This window comes from Nannobrachium achirus (genome assembly GCF_963921795.1).
Source record: "Nannobrachium achirus genome assembly, chromosome: 21".
NCBI classification, from domain to species: domain Eukaryota; kingdom Metazoa; phylum Chordata; class Actinopteri; order Myctophiformes; family Myctophidae; genus Nannobrachium; species Nannobrachium achirus.
In genome coordinates, this window is record NC_137828.1 from 13,664,426 (window position 1) to 13,679,262 (window position 14,837).

Here is a 14,837-nt window from a genome sequence, read left to right on the forward strand (position 1 = left end):
TGTGTGTGTGTGTGTGTGTGTGTGTCAGTGTGTGTGTGTGTGTGTGTGTGTGTGTGTGTGTGTGTGTGTGTGTGTGTGTGTGTGTGTGTGTGTGTGTGTGTGTGTGACTCAACAGTGCCATTTGGTCACCCAGGGTATTGCAGCTCATGCTACAAAGTTACAAACATACTAACATAGTAATTACCACCACTCAAAAATGAGAGTACTTTTCCCACCACTGCTGGTTGCCAAACTCAGGCATAAAACAGGCACCTTTCTAGTGCTGAGTGAAAACGGCACAATTTCTACCACCTGATGGAGTCCATGGTCCATGTGTGTGATGAGCCATATCCATCCAACCAACCTAAACCCTGAAGCATCAGCCATTAAAGTACACAATGCTTTTCAACCCTTTTCATATCAAGGTCCATTGACTGTATTCAGCATTTGAGCCTCGGACCACCATTTGATTGAGATTTAATATATCATGAATTAATATAGCAGTTATACCATTCTAACCCCATTTACCCTACTTTCCTATTAAAAAATAGCAGATAGTCTACTTAAAGGAATAGTTCATCCTTTTTTTTTTATTACTCACCCCATTAGTAAGGGGATTTTATAAGATATTTGACCAATCTGCGAAGTAAATCGTTACCAAGAAATTTCTTCGCCAATGTGTTTCTAAAGGTGTGTAATAATATGTAGGCTACTAAAAGGTTGAAATTCAACTCCTGGGGGAAACCTCATAAAAATACTGATTTGTGTTTGTGTCCCATTAATTTACTGCAGGAAAAAAAATACAAAAAATGAATATGCTTTAAGTAGCATGTGAGGGGTCAAACTAGGGGTTTTTCATGATGCTGATGCGAAAAAAAAATCATTTTTAAAAATTCCATGGGCTACAAATGGCCCCTACGAAACGGCGAAAAGTGATGATTCATCACTAAACCATCGTTTTGTGGGTCCGTTTTTAGCCCAAGGAATGTTTTTCATGCAAAATGCTTGCAATGGATTCAGCATCATGAAAAACCCCTAATTTGGCCCCTCACATGCTACTTAAAGCATATTTATTTTTTGTATTTTTTTTAGTAAAGCTAGTAAAGTTAATGGGACACAAACACAAATCATTTTTTATGAGGTTTCCCCCAGAAGTTGAATTTCAACCTTTTAGTATATATTATTACACACCTTTAGAAACACATTGGTGAAGACATTTCTTGGTAACGATTTACTTTGCAGATTTTCTTATGTTCCCCTTACTACATTCAGACTTGAATTCATGGATTCTTTTTTTTGTTTTTGTGGCATTCCTAAATTTGATTATAATAAATGTACCCCCACTGATTTGATTATAATCAAATTATGGTCCTAGGAATACGACAAAAACTAAAACATTAAGTCTCCATGGGTTGAGCAATCGATAGAAAGAAAGTAATTTTTGGGGTGAACTACTCCTTTAAGCTTACAACCTGTGGCAGCATAGCGATGTGAGGAGGAGGATCTGCTATTTTCGAACAATTTTCGAAACCTCTTGTTGGGAGAATGGTCAAATTCTGAAAATATTTCGATTTTAACAAGAACAATCCTTTCAGGGGTCCCTGCAGAACATCTTTTCAAATTGGGGTCTGCGGCTAAAAAAAATAGCAGATCTACAAGTTCACAGTCTCTTTAATTGTGCCGCGCTGCGAGCTTTCTAATTATATTCAATTGTTTTTTACATAGCCTACAACTTATCTTCTGGGGATCCCTGCTGGCACACTCCCTTGTTTAGATATGGGGGGAATCCAGATGCCAAATACACATCAATTTCCTAATTGGCACGAAAAAGTTTAAGAATGAAATGAATTGAGTAGCCTACAAAAGGAAGGACGGTCAAGGACCCCAATGTAAACAAGCCATTGTGCTTTCCTGGGTTTCAATCCTATTGGTTGACCTTGTATCTGAACCTGTGCTGTGCTTTTCACTTGCCAACTTCTAATAAATATAAAGTATTCGATCAATCAATCAAAGAATCACAGCTCTGTACTAATAGGTCTACTACACAGACTCAAACATACTAGACACCTGTTGTCAGGGGAGGGGCCTGTCACCATCACCTCCCCCAATCACAAGTCACCCTGCACATCACATGGAGAGAGGAGGAGGTTTAGTTTAGGAAAGCTCACAGTCACTTTGTCCACACTCACATACACACACATACACATACACATACACAGGTCCCATCCCATCCATGCTAAAGTAAAGTTCCACCTCCATGGGACGGGAGGCGGCAGTCAGGTCATATTGGGTTCTTCTCAATGCAAAGGAATAACATGGCTTTCTAAGTGGATTATACATCGTCCAGGGCAGTGGAGTGTACAGACATCGGGCAACCCGTCCCGCCGGGGATCAATAACTAACTGACTGGTTACAATGTTTCAGGACTCAACTGCAGGTGTGTTTTGTTTTTTATCACTTATTTTTGTTTGTTTGTTATGCGTGGATCCTCTAATCCTCAGTATGCATTCATTTGTCACTCTGACAATGTGCAAATGTTAGCCTACATTTTTGTAAGGCTACTGGCTACACTGATTTATTGATTAAGTACTTTAGCAGTTCGCACTTTCAGCGTTAAATGAACACTTTGGTGCAGTTCTCCAATAAACGTTTTCATATCGAGGACCCCCAAATGGACACTTATTAGCCCCCATTTGCAAAGATATGCCAGGGAGTAGGGACCCTCATATAAGAGAAGATGTTTAAGGCTCTAGACTAGCAGTGATACCCAACCATTTTAATTTCAAGGACCCCCAGTTTGACATGCATAAGGCTACGGCTCGTCATTGAATGGCATTTCTATCTCTGAGACCCCAGTTTATATATTGTAAAATATGTTAATGTTAATTTAACTCTGACAGAGCAGGCTACACATGACCATTTGGTTCCATTTGTACACTCTGAGTTACAGACCCATAAGGGTCCATTTGGTTAATTTAGCTGGGGATCCCCTGGCTGGAACTACCTCAAGGTAGTTCCCCAATAGTAATAGTTAATTACACTTTTACTTGTGATTGAATTGGTATTGGGGAGTTGTTTTTAGGCAGCACATTTAATATCCTTATGAACAAGTATATTTATATATTTCTATCCACTTTGCAATCCTCATGGATTTTTGGTGTCAGTCTCCTTCCATGCTCATTCAATGCAGCAGTCTCCCATGATCAATCAATCCCTGAGTGACTGTTAAAAATCAACCAGGACAGGAGGCTATAAACGTACAAGTGAATGTAGGTTTGTAGATCTACATATTCAGGATGGTGGTTTTCTCTTAACATTTCGTGTAGAACCCACACAGATTAATATCACTGCATCACTTTATTTGCTAAGGTCATTCCTGCTGTTTGCCTATATTTGAAATGGTCTAATGATAAACAATATCGGCCATAGGGTCACACTTCGAGCTGTGTGTGTGTGTGTGTGTGTGTGTGTGTGTGTGTGTGTGTGTGTGTGTGAGTGTGTGAGTGTGTGTGAGAGAGAGAGAGAGAGAGAGAGAGAGAGAGAGAGAGAGAGAGAGAGAGAGAGAGAGTTCATGATGAGACATACATTTGTTTGACCTGTTCTGTTACAGTAGACTCTGCTCTGATAACCTGTCTGGCTTTAAAGCACACATTCCCTTTAGCCGTTAGTTCTCAAACATTCTGGTGCCAAGGATTCCCCAAAATGATGTGTATTTGGGCAATTTGTTCCAAATTTTCCAAATATATATATTTTTCCAGAAACTCCCAAAATAGCAGATGTGCAAGCACGCAGCGTGGCATGAAGTGACGTGCTGTGAGCTTGTAGATCTGCTATTTTTGAATAGCCAACATATAAATGGATAAGGTTGTTAAAGATGATTGTGATGCTATGTTAGCCACTTTTGCTGGGGACCCCCTGGACCACTTTGAGAACCAATGCACTAGTTTCCCCTGAAACCCAAACACTTCTGATTCACTGTTTTGCTATCCCAGTAAGTGCTTAATTACTAGCCTACAACTTGTTCATTTTTATAGGTAATAAAATGCGTGACTAATGGGTCCTTATCTGAACAGCTGGTCTGATGATACTACCTGAAAAGTTAGACGTGTCATGACTGGGAGAGGATGATGTGATGAAATTCCATTAGGTTCTTCTGGTGTGGATTAGGGCATTAACGAATAGTGATTTTTAGTATTCGAATTATTCGACTTCAAAGTATTCGAATAGTCGAATATTCGACAGGACTGTCCAAACTGTCAAATATTAAGTAAGCAAGAGGCGAACATTGTGAAAATAGCCGATCTACATGCTCACAACGCCTCGCATTGTAGAGCATGTAGATCTGCTATTTTCACTATATTTATCTGTGGAATCGAGTCACCTACAATTCCAAGTGCTTGTCAGGGTGGGGTCCCCAGTTCAAATATGTTTATTTTGGGTGTCACAGCCTAAAGAGGTTTGAGAAGCCCTGGTATTAGAGCATTAATAAATTCATCCACCAGGGGCATTGACAATAAAAAGAAAAAAAAAGAAAATAAGTGAATATTCGACTTCGGTGAACAACGTCGAATAGTGACTTTGATATTCGAATATTTGGTGAATGCCCTGGTGTGGATCACATTTTCCTTTTACTAAAAAAAAAAAGATCACCAGCACTCGCTTCAAGTCCGTTTTGTAGGATAGTTTGTTATCTTGCAATTGCAGAAATTGCTGCCTGGGCCTTGAGCCAATAAATGAACGTCGCCTAGTCGTCTCACCTCAATTCAAGGGAATCCAGACTTCCCTGACCTGAGGCAGATTCTCCAAATGCCTTCTAAGTCGGTAGCCTTCGTAATGATTCAACATTTTTCAAACCCTTTCACGATATCACAAATGTTCAAATGTACAAGCTCACAGCGTGGCTCAGCGTGGCATTGCAAGCCAGCGCTAAAATGACATGGATGCTTTCCCAGTTCGAATGGGTCAATGACCCTGGGTTTAGTTATTGGAGAGATGGTGGTATAACAAGATTAGGGTATTTATTTGCTAGAACCTACACTCATGTCTATTGATCAAATACAACAAAAATATGATTTACCTCACAAAAATCCTTTACAGATTTTTACAGTTGAGGAATTTCATTCTCTGGCGCGCAACACTTCAACTTATCATATCAACTTATCAACTAATATACATGCCTCTACAATTGAGAGAGCACGGACAATGGATTTTATAATGGTTACAATGGTTTTATTACAATGGTTTGCTGGCATTTTCTATGGCCTGTTAAGATCCAATTCTACTGTTAACACCCAGGACACGGGACAGTAGAGATCTTGTCTTGGGTTGAAATTGCAGATGAGGTTTGGTGTGAAATATTTGAAAATACAAATAAAAGAAGAACAATTATATATACAGTTACAGTATATATCTGTATGTAATAGAGCCTGCCTATGCCTAATAATAAAATATCCTAAAGGGACATGTCTTTTTTCGTGGAATTCTTTCTGAACTCGCACAGCAAGGCATTGTTATCTTGTAGATCGGCTATTTTCATAATGTTTGACTCTTTTTTTATATAATATTTGATCATTTAGCCAATTTGGTATTGCAGTAAAACACTGTTGCACTTGCACGTGCGAATCAACACTCGTATTCCTTCCTAGTTTTCAAAGTGACTTTGAGATTATTTTTTTTTGCACTCCCTTTTCGTTTCTGACAGGGCAATCCATCCTCGCTCCTGTGAAGTATTGCATCTGAGAGGAGGTCGGTCTCGGAAACAGCGGGGTGGTCACCGCCACGGGCTACCTGGGGAGGAGGAGGAGGAGGAATAGGAGAAGGGGGGGACCTATAATAGGGGGTCATCATCACCACCAAACCTAAGAGCCATGCTCGCCGCCATGCTGCGCCAGAGCAGCGCGGGGAGCGACGCGGGCAGCGGAGGCGGCGGAGGAGCCAAGATGTCTATCTCTCGCTTCTCCAACTCCCATTTCTTCCCGACATCGGCGGGCCCCAGCACCACCACCACCACTGCCGCCGCTTCCTCCTCGGGGGGGCCCTGTGGCGGGGTGGTGGGCCGGGGAGGGGGCCGGAGGAGCTGCTCGGTGGTGGGCTCCTTGGAGAGTAGCCCCGGCCCCTTTACGGGCGCCGACCCGGACTACATCATGCAGCTAGTGAGCGATGTGCGCAAGTTTGCCGACGTCCTGCTGCACCTCAAGGAGGTGTTCTACTCTAAAGGTATGTGTAGACCTTGAAATGTTATATGAACCACCAGCTCGCCGTTTGTTTTGTAGGACTGTAGCCGCCCAGTGAGCCGACTCTTATTGTGAACCATGAGGGGGTTCCAGGTGGTCCCCAACTAAATGATGGGGAGTTGGTAACCAAATGGACCCGTACGCTCTCAAGAGTTTGATTATAGTTAAGCGTCTGCATTATTTAATTTACAAGCAGTCTACACAATTAGAGAATGCAGAAGAATTGTTCTTTTGATCAACGTTTGCCTGGAGTGTTTGCTGGAGTCTCTCTCTGTGTCTCTCCCTCTCCTGTACACCTGTTTTGTCCTGCTCTGGCCTTGGCTGTGCGGTCAGTCAACCAATCTTATCTCTCCCGTTCTCTAGTTTATCTCTGTCTGTCTCTCTCTCTCTCTCTCTCTCTCTCTCCCTCTACCACTCTCTCCTCTGTCCCTGAAACGGAATGCATGGTAACGTTTACTTTACAGTCATTCCATGGCCACATGTGGCGCGATGCGAGTGGACTTTTAATGCCGCTTAGGATAGTAGGTTGTTGCACCTCAGCCATCCATCTCCCATGGGTCTACTCTCTAGTGATGTGGTTCTCATGCTTTTCATGTCAAGGACACCCAAACTGAATGTATTTGTAATGTATTTGGCGGCGGACCCCCATCTGTAAATGCTTTGTGCTGTCAGCTTGTAGATCTGCTATTTTTGAATAGCCAACATATACAGTAAGTACATTGATTAAGTGCTTAAAGTTATTGTGATGCTGCACTAACTCAATTTGCCCCCACAAGGGCCCCTGGGGGGGTCCCCGGACCGCACTTTGAGAGCCAATGGTCAAGCACACAGAAAAGGGGACAGACATACCCCGGTCCCTCGTTCTCGGGCCAATACCGACAATATGCCACTCCGACAATACTTACTTACTGACTGTATGTATTAAATTTGCACGTGGTCCCCATAGTTGTACTTTTAGGTTTTATACAGTCTCTTCTCACATCTATCAAGGGTATGGCTCCTCCATACCTCCAAAAGCTGATCAACCCCTACACCCCCACTCGTTCACTTAGATCAGCCAACACAGGGATGCTGACCGAACCCTCGCTAAAAACTCCAGGGCAAAAATCCACTCGTCCGAGACAGTTTGCCCTCTTGGCTCCCAAGTTGTGGAATAAACTCCCTGTCGCACTTAGAACAACGGACTCACTCGCTACCTTTCGCCGTGGACTGAAGACTCACCTTTTCAGACTCCACCTAAACCCTTAGCACTACAGTAAAATCAATGACCATACATGAAGCTAGTTAACTTTGTTTGTTAGGTTTCTTTAGAACTTGATTATATTGTGTTTTTCTATAGATAGATATCCATTTACATTGTTATATTGCTGTTAATGTACTGACCTATTATCTTGTTTATTATTGCGATGTTGTATCTGCTTATTGTAAGTCGCTTTGGATTAAAAGCGTCTGCTAAATGCCTAAACTGTAAACTGTAATCTAGACGTGTGTGTGTGTGTGTGTGTGTGTGTGTGTGTGTGTGTGTGTGTGTGTGTGTGTGTGTGTGTGTGTGTGTGTGTGTGTGTGTGTGTGTGTGTGTGTGTGTGTGTGTATTTTAGGGATGGGACGATAATCAATATTATCGTTTATCGTGATAAAAAACATTCACAATAATGGTATCGTGGAAATTTACATTTATCGTGAAATTATTCTCTGTCATGCACTGGGATCAAGTAACATTTTATTTGCCGAGCTGCATATCCGGTACCACTTATAATTGGTAAAACAGACCTGGAAATAACGTACTTGATACAGTATTTTATCAGTATCTCAGTATCTCTCTACCAAATCTCTTAAGCCGAGTTGAGGGACTTCATTCTCTACAAGCTCACGTTCTGCATTCGTGACCTTGTAGTTGGGAAACATTGGGGCCTTTTCCACCGGCAAAGAACCGGTTGCAGAACCAGTTCCAGTTTAACTTTCTTGGAACCTTGGTTCGTTCTTGCGAACCGGCTTGCGTTTCCACCAGATTGAACCATGATTGAACCAGAGGAACCAAGAATTTTGTGGTTCCCGTTCGGTGGTTCAGAACCAACTCCGGTTCTCGGTGGAAAAGCTCACCTCTGGTTCATCCCATAGGCGGGAGAAAGAACCAGAACCGGTTCTTTGCCCGTGGAAAAGGCCCCATAGTGAGGTTGTAGATCTGCTATTCTTTTTGGCAGATGTTCCACCCTAGGATAATGGATGTTGGGGATATTTTGATCACGATAATATCGTAAATCGTTTATTTTTAATTTTTTTGGGTCACAATTATCGTGACATGACATTCTCATATTGTCCCATCCCTATAGTGTATTTGTGTGTGATTATCGCATTCCTGGCCTGGTTGGTACTAGAGATGTACCGATTGATCGGTGAGTGATCGCGATCGGACGATAATGCCTCTATCGGCTTTGATCGTTATTGGCTTTGCCTCTTTCGGCTTTGCCGATCTACAAGCTAGATCAGCATACAATGTCAATGTTTTGTAAGAAGAATCATTAAATATATAAATGCTGCTACAGTAATACAATAAATAGAAGAATTTATGGATTTGACGCTGTGATCGGGAATATCGGTATCGGCAGATACTGATTCCAGTTGATCGCTGATCGGTATCGGCCCCAAAAATCGCAATCAGAGCATCTCTAGTTGGTACAGTGGGGGATCGCTTTTTGGATCAGACCAAAGCAGTCCTGCTAATTCATAGGCTGGATATAGAGTGGTTTGGAAAGAGAGGGGGTCAGATGAGGGGTGAGGCTCTGCCTGGTACCCTTTCCCTTCATTAGCACTAGTCAAGTACTGGCTGCTATGCTGTGGCGAGAAACAAATCCCAGGCTTTTTGTCTGAGGGAGGTCAGTTAGGGTGCTTGACCCGCCTGGGAGGACCAGAGAGCTGGACTTGTGACCAGCCCTTTTTCTTTAGGGTGAGAGATCTTTGAGTGGCCTGTCAGCCTGGTCCCAGAGTTCCCGGGCAGTAAATTAATGTGCCGGAGCATTAGAGCGCTCTCCGTTTATGGGGTGGAAGAAAGCCCTTGATTTACAAGATAGAAGAGATGCATCTGGTTCCCTCAGAGTTTTAGCAGTGGTGGAAAACAGTACTCAAATGTTTAACTTAAGTAAAGTATCAATACTGCATATGTACTCTGTTACAAGTAAAAGTCTGGGAATTCAAAATGTACTCGAGTTGGCACACAAGTAATGGAATCAAAAAAGTAGCAAAAGTACAAGTATTCATTATGCAGAATGTCCCATTTCAATTGTACAAAACAAAACTAAAAACTAAAAAGGTATATACTATAGGGCTGAAGTGGTTAATATGTTTTGTAAATAATTCAAATCTACAAAGTAACTAGTAACTAAAGTTTTCAAATAATTGTAGTGGCACAATAGCCTAGATGTAGTGGAGTTGAGTAGAAGTAAAAGTATTGGAAATTGGAAATACTCCAGTGAAGTACAACTACCTCAAAATAGTACTTAAGTACAGAACTTGTGTAAATGTACTTAGTTATTTTACAGTTACACCACTGCCTTTTCGGTGTCACACAAGCACACAGTACATGGAATGGTCTGGTTTGGCTTACATTTTGGTTAGGATAAGGCCGCTTTGTATGCGATAACTTGTTTAGTCTGTTTGGCAGCGCAGTCTAGCCTTTGGCACATCACGTCAAACACAGGTGTTATAAATCGTTGTCATACTACAAATGTTATTGCTGCTTGTTCACTGATTTTATTTTACAATGTGCCAGTCAGAGAACCGGTTCACACTACTGTATGTGTTCTGTTCTGCCCTTTCAGAAATAACATAGCACTGTCAGTAGGGCTAGCTAACACATTTGACTGTAGTCTAGCAGCACTTGACAATAGTCTGCAGCGCCTCTCACCACATGTGATTTGAAAACCACATAATGAATGGGATGTTTATGACTAACTTGTCATAAAACTATTTTGGTGTTATTATCTCTACTTTACCTACGGTGTGTCCTCAACTATAAAACATTATTTCTTGATTGATCGGTTAGTTGATTCAATAATTAAATCTGTAATCTGGATTGAAACATCTACTTCTATTTGCTGTACTGTAAAATTGTGTTTTGCTGCGTACGATCATGCAGAGACCATTTCAGGTTGGTGATGTTAAAGAAATTAAATACTGTAAATCAACTACTGATTAATCGTTTAATTGCCTTTGACAGCGCAATCAAAGTCCACATATTAACACCTCCAATGTGCATGAGCCAGATCAGTGTTTCTCAATCTTTTTTGGCTTGAATACCCCCTTTCCCTGATTTTTTATTCCAAGTACCCCCTTTACCCGACAACAACATTTTCCTTATACAACTGCAATTAAAACCATAACTTTTGGTATATGATGCTATGTTGAACCCCCTTTTCAAGAATATAACATCACAAAAAATAAGAAAGGGAGTGAGAGTTTCAAACGGTGCCTCCTGAACAGATCTATTTTCAACACTGGCCATAACATTTCAGTCCAGTTTTCATGTCAATAACTTGCATTCAAACACATCCCAGTTGCCTGGTACCATGTAATTTGTGTTATTAGCATCTATCAGGCTCCAAGTGTCATCATTAACACATTGACCGCCATTTTAACATACCTCCGTACTCCCACCTGCCATTCGTCTCCATAGACTTCCATGTAATTGGGTGTGCACGGATCATGCACACCCATGCCTAGATAATGCACCACGTGTGTCCACATTGCTCACAGCTTTCAAACAAAAAAATCCGAATGGAAATCCGTTCAGGCATTCATGAGATAACAGCCACTATGTTTAACAAAGATGGCTGCCAAAATGGCTGCCATGCTTGAAAGATGGGGTTGCTATGGGGGTTAAACATGCAATTTCGCGATTGCTATCATGCCTACTCCATTTTTGGGGGTCAAAAATTTTTTTTGAAAAAAAAATTTTTTGAATTTTTTTTTTTTTTTTTTTTTTAATTCTCGGGACTATCGGGCCTGGCGGGGAAAGACATTGGAATAATCTCGGGACTATCGGGCCTGGCAGGGAATGAGTTAAACATGACAGTAAATATTTTTTCTTTTTCTAATTCAATTGAAGTAAATTATTTAACTATGAATAATATTATCATGATTTATACTTCTATTTTTCTTTTGGGGGGGCATTTTCTGAGTACCCCCTGCAGTACCTCCGCGTACCCCTAGGGGTACACATACCCCCATTTGAGAAACACTGAGCCAGATAATGAGGATGCAGTTACCGAAACCTCTGCATGTGACCGTAAATAGTGTATTCCAGTAAGAAGGCACATTGGCTAAATACAGGAAAGGGCAGATTTGGGAAATACAACTAATTGCCCTGCAGGAAAGTAAATACAGAGCACTCCAGTCAGTGTTGAGGAAAAGAGACCGCAAGGACATAATTATTACAATATATTATTTTGTTTGTGGATGACACTTTTGCTTAATATTCCTAAGAAAGGCTTGGCATGTTTAAATTAACTACCTATTCTATGATAGAAGAAGGAATAATGTGTATCATATGTCCTAACACTTTAGTTAAAGTAATGATTCTCAAAGTGGGGTCCGGGGACCATTAAGGGGTTCCAGGGGGTCCCCAGCAAAATGAGTTAATATAGCATCAAAGACAGCTTAACCCTATACATTGACTATTTGAAAATAACCAATCTATAAGCTCACAACGAAGCGTGTGGAGACAGGTTGTAGCTTGTAGATTGGCTATTTTCAAAACAAAAAAATATATAAAAACGAAATAAATAACAACCCAAATCTTGTATGGGGGTCCCTGACACAAAATATATTCAGAATATTGATACATATTATTTTTGGGGTCCTTGACATCATGAAACGGTTTAGAGCAGTGGTTCTCAAAGTGGACTTCAGGGACCCTCTAGGTTCCCTTATGGGGGTCTGAATTGACCATTACAAGTCTGTAACTTTGACAGTGTACAAACGGAACCAAATGGACCCATTAGGGTCCATTTGGTTCCATTTGTACACTGTCAAAGTTAAGGGAAGACCTTGAAATGTGTACGTTTGAGAACCACTGGTTTAGAGAGAACCACACTGGGTCAAAGATGGTGGCATGTGCTCCACATGGACACAAGAAGGAAATGGGCTTTAATGGCGGTGATCATATCAGGGTGATTGGTGTTACTATTAAAACCTTGGGGTCAGTAAACATCTTCAAAGCGCCAGCCGCACTGAAGGGTTTTTCTCTGGTGGGCGGGGCTGTAGCGGAGCGTGACAACACACTGTTTTGGGAATCACCGGCTTATGCCGTGATTGGAAGTGATTTAAAACCCCCCAAAGCAACCCCCGCCGCCCTTCTCTAATTTACGACCATATTGTCTCTGCAACACTTGACAATAGTCTGCGCATCTCATCACCCTGTCGTGCATTTGAGAGGGGGTGGGATGGGGGGGGGTCTTTTCTTTTCTTTTGCCACGCAGATCAATGGTCAAGAGACCCCCAATATATTCAGTTGAGAACTCCCTCACCCCTCACGACGGCGCCTGCATTCACAGCCAGCGATGTGAGGGCTGACACTCATTGTCACAGCACGCCATCCCCACTCCCCACTGTCCCCCAGAACGCAGCGCAGGCCCACGCTAGCGAGCTAGCTAGCTGGTGGGCTTTGGGCTGAATATACATTTTCCCATGTTTAAGAATAGCTGTAGCCCCTGGGGTGGCTCTCTGGGGGGTGGAAGGGTTCCTCCAGCCAGACTTGTTTTTTTTTTAAAGCAACTGTTTGTTTTATTTCCCTCCAGTGCATGGTGACCTTAAATGGCGATTATCAGTTGGTCTGCGAGCTAGTGACGCATGTCTTAATTTTGTCTACTTGCCACTTGTCTGAGAAGAAGACTGTATTTTTGTGTGTGTGTGCAAGTGTGGGTGTGTGGATTTTCATTGTTGTCAGACCGACCCGCCGTTGTTGAGTTGAGGGGCCTGACAGCTCTGTCTTTAATGACGTCTCCAACACACCGTGGCCCATTTTTAAATTGCTTTGAAGGTCGTGAACCCTGTTGCGGTGGGTCAATCGCGTGAGGGACGTGTGGGTAATTGCACAGGATTATTGTGGAGCTGCTTCGTCTCAGCTTTGGAGGTCACGAAGGACTTTCGCTGAACTGATGACGACGAGAGGTGGAGGTCAGCTCCGTGGTCCATGGTAAGAAAGAATGGAGTCTACATCAGGAGATTAGCGTTTGTCAGGAGGTCTGGAGTTCACCAAATAACTGTTTTTGTGTTCAGCAATCTGTGCAATCTGTGTGCATCAGGCACATGCACACATAGACTCAAAGGGGGCTTGAGCCCCTGCCCTTTTATCTGTCTGTAAAAAAGTGCTCTTCAGACCATGAATGCAGTTTTCACTATGGTGAAAGAAATGCAAATGCCCTCTTTCCATGCTTTACCTGAAGGCTGCATTCAAGAGAATTGCCTTGTCCAAACTCTCCTGAACTTGAATGCAGCATCTTAGGTTGAAATCAAGAAATGTGTAGAAATCAAGCATCGAAAATAGCCGACCTCGAGCTGGAAGGTCTGCTATCTTCGATATTTTCACCAAAAGGCCCTTTTAGAAAAGTCAGCCCCTGCCTCTCTAAGATTCTCTGCAAGTCCCTGGTGTGCATGGCTACGGCTGGGCGATTACGACTTCAGATGACTTCGATTATTCCAAACTGTTATCTCGATCACGTCTAATGAACGTTTCTTTTAAACATTGTAAATAGCGGATCTACATACAAGCTTGTAGACCAGCTATTTTTGTATGGCATTTCTCTGTGTCCATTCATGGTACGTAAGAAAAAAATATATATAAAAAAAACCTTGCTTATCAGTTATTGGGGTATAAGTCGGTTGGTGATACGTTTACTTTTGATACGTTTTTTCTGAGTTAACTGCCCAGCCCAGACTTCAGAGTATTCAGGAGCTGTGTGGTGTACTTCTAATGGCATGGTCTATTTTAAGAGCCTCTGTGTGTACTGTACTGCACTGTACTGTTTGTGCTTGCTTGGTTAGGGTCAGGTGTGTCATTGGTGTTTATATCTTCTTTCACGCGGCGAAGCAGAATGATTGCTTGTTTTGTGCGTCAGCCGTTTATGATAGAAAACAACACCAGCGTGCAAATGTACTCGGTGAAGCTGAAGCTGCTCTCCTTGAACAGGAGCACTTGTTGACCGGTGTTGTAGACTGCATAATAAGCCATTGTTTGCCAGCATATTTACGTAGTCCAAGGTTTAGCCTGTGTAATCATTATTAGTACTGTTCAAGAGATTACTTTATGGCACGATTTGCTTTTATTTCACAGTACAGTAGGGGTCGACCGATATGGGATTTTCATGTCCGATTTTGATATCGATAAGTTGTGATCAAAGAGGCCGATAACCGATATTATGAACCGATATGCATTTTAAAGAAAAAAAAAAATATATATATCCCCCAATTTGAAATAGTGGTTAAGTGGTTAATTTATATATTTTTTCCCATCCTAAATGTTCTAGAGAGGCTCACATCTAGTCGCCACATACTAGAATATAGGCTATATATACTAATATTTGTCATTATTTAACACATTTATTATTACTATTATTATTGTTATTTTTGATA

The 14,837-nt window shown here is 41.8% G+C and overlaps 1 protein-coding gene across 2 annotated transcripts in view; it reads left to right on the plus strand.

Moving 5' to 3' along the window:
* Positions 1-2,177: 2,177 nt before the first annotated feature.
* Positions 2,178-14,837, plus strand: part of LOC308306563 (rho GTPase-activating protein 29-like) — a 95,926-nt gene continuing 83,266 nt past the window's right edge. For both annotated transcript variants that reach the window (XM_080751599.1, XM_080751600.1), the window contains exons 1-2: positions 2,178-2,416; positions 5,681-6,195. In XM_080751599.1, the coding sequence (XP_080607725.1) occupies positions 5,847-6,195 (349 nt within the window). In that variant the 5' untranslated portion in view covers positions 2,178-2,416; positions 5,681-5,846. The remainder of the gene's footprint in view (positions 2,417-5,680; positions 6,196-14,837) is intronic.